The sequence below is a fragment of the Mandrillus leucophaeus genome, unplaced genomic scaffold (assembly GCF_000951045.1).
Source record: "Mandrillus leucophaeus isolate KB7577 unplaced genomic scaffold, Mleu.le_1.0 Scaffold435, whole genome shotgun sequence".
Lineage (NCBI taxonomy): Eukaryota > Metazoa > Chordata > Mammalia > Primates > Cercopithecidae > Mandrillus > Mandrillus leucophaeus.
Window position 1 is genome coordinate 262,640 of NW_012104643.1, and position 1,783 is coordinate 264,422.

The 1,783-nt window shown below is 66.6% G+C and overlaps 1 protein-coding gene across 1 annotated transcript in view; it reads left to right on the forward strand.

Annotated features, from left to right (window-relative positions):
• The window catches only part of EPS8L2 (EPS8-like 2), a 19,913-nt gene extending 18,240 nt beyond the window's left edge, over positions 1-1,673 (forward strand). Inside the window, exons 18-21 of the mRNA XM_011993827.1 lie at positions 1-126; positions 259-439; positions 569-701; positions 848-1,673. Coding sequence (XP_011849217.1) covers positions 1-126; positions 259-439; positions 569-701; positions 848-928 — 521 coding nt within the window. The 3' untranslated portion in view covers positions 929-1,673. The remainder of the gene's footprint in view (positions 127-258; positions 440-568; positions 702-847) is intronic.
• The last annotated feature ends 110 nt before the right edge of the window (positions 1,674-1,783 follow it).

Genomic DNA, 1,783 nt, shown 5'->3' on the forward strand with positions numbered 1-1,783 from the left:
GCTGGGAGGCGGGGGCGGGGCGTGGGGAGCCTGATCGCCTCCCGCCCCCGCAGGTCGGTCAGAAGTACTGGGGCCCCGCCAGCCCGACCCACAAGTTGCCCCCAAGCTTCCCGGGGAACAAAGACGGTGAGAGCTGCTGCTTCCAGGCGGAGGTCCCGGGTCCAGGGCCACCTGGGGGAGGAAGGGTGGGGAGGTCCCTGGGCCGGGGGCGGGAGCAGGGGCAAGGCAGCGGTGGGCCTGAGTCGCGCCGCCCCTCAGAGCTCATGCAGCACATGGACGAGGTCAACGACGAGCTCATCCGGAAAATCAGCAACATCAGGGCGCAGCCACAGCGGCACTTCCGCGTGGAGCGCAGCCAGCCGGTGAGCCAGCCGCTCACCTACGAGTCGGGTCCCGACGAGGTCCGCGCCTGGCTGGAAGCCAAAGCCTTCAGCGCGCGGTGAGCGGGGGATGAGCGAGGGATCCGGGTGGGGGGTGGGAGGCGCGGCCCAAGGTGCGCAGCGGTCGGGGCGGGGCCCAGGCAGCCTCGCCCACGGTGCGGCCCTGACGCCCACCCGCCCGTCCCCAGGATCGTGGAGAACCTGGGAATCCTGACTGGGCCGCAGCTCTTCTCCCTCAACAAGGAGGAGCTGAAGAAGGTGTGCGGGGAGGAGGGCGTCCGCGTGTACAGCCAGCTCACCGTGCAGAAGGCCTTCCTGGAGGTGAGCCCGCCTGCGCTCCTGCGCCCCGCCCCTCCTGCCCCTGCGCCCTTCCCGCCCCCGCCGGTTCCTGGGGTCGCAGAGCAAGGGGGAGGCCGGCACCCGGACCTGTGGGACCCCCGGCTGAGGCTGCCCCCATTTCTCCCTAGAAGCAGCAAAGTGGGTCGGAGCTGGAAGAACTCATGAACAAGTTTCATTCCATGAATCAGAGAAGGGGGGAGGACAGCTAGGCCTGGCTGCCGCGGGCGGGCGCCTGCGGAGGGGAAGCCCACGCCCAATGCATGGAGTATTATTTTTATATGTGTATGTATTTTGTACCAAGGACGCGGAGGGGGCGCGGTGCTGGCTAGGGGTCCCTGCCTCTGTCTGGAGGCACAAGGCCCATCCTTAGGACCAGCAGTACCCAAGGCCCCAGCCCATACCAAGACCAGTCTAAGCCAAACCTGCCCCCTGGTGGTGCCAGCCCCTTGTCCACCTTCCCCTGAGGCCACAGAACTCCCTGGGGCTGGGGCCTCTTTCTCTGGCCTCCCCTGTGCACCTGGGGGGTCCTGGCCCCCGTGATGCTCCCCCATGCCCACCCACTTCTACATCCATCCACACCCCAGGGTGGGCTGGAGCTCCAGGCTGGCTGGGCTGAGCCCCGCACACACGCAGGGTTCTGCTCCCTGAGGGGGGCCTGGGAGGGGCTCCAGCAGGAGGCAGTGGCTGTCATTGGGGGGAAGTGGGGGAATGACACACGCTTCACCTGCAAGGGCCGAGGATGCAGGGGACACCATGCAGGCTTCAGACACCCCCAGCGCCCACCCTCACAGGCCCAGGAGTGGAACTTTCTCTGGCCAGGTTTCAGGCCAATGATCTCCGCGTGGTGTTGGGGGTGCTGTTGTGTCTTGGTGCCCGGACTTGAGTCTCACCCAAGAGATAAGAGGTGGCCCAGGCACCAGGGCGAAACAATTAAACCAGTTAAGTCTCCCAGGAGCCGTGTGTCTCAGTTCCCTGGGAGTGGGAGTGGGTCCTGGAGTCCCTGAAAACTGCACCTTTTCTAAGCACTGCCAGGCAGAGGGCGGGCCATCAGCCAGGCTGCTCAG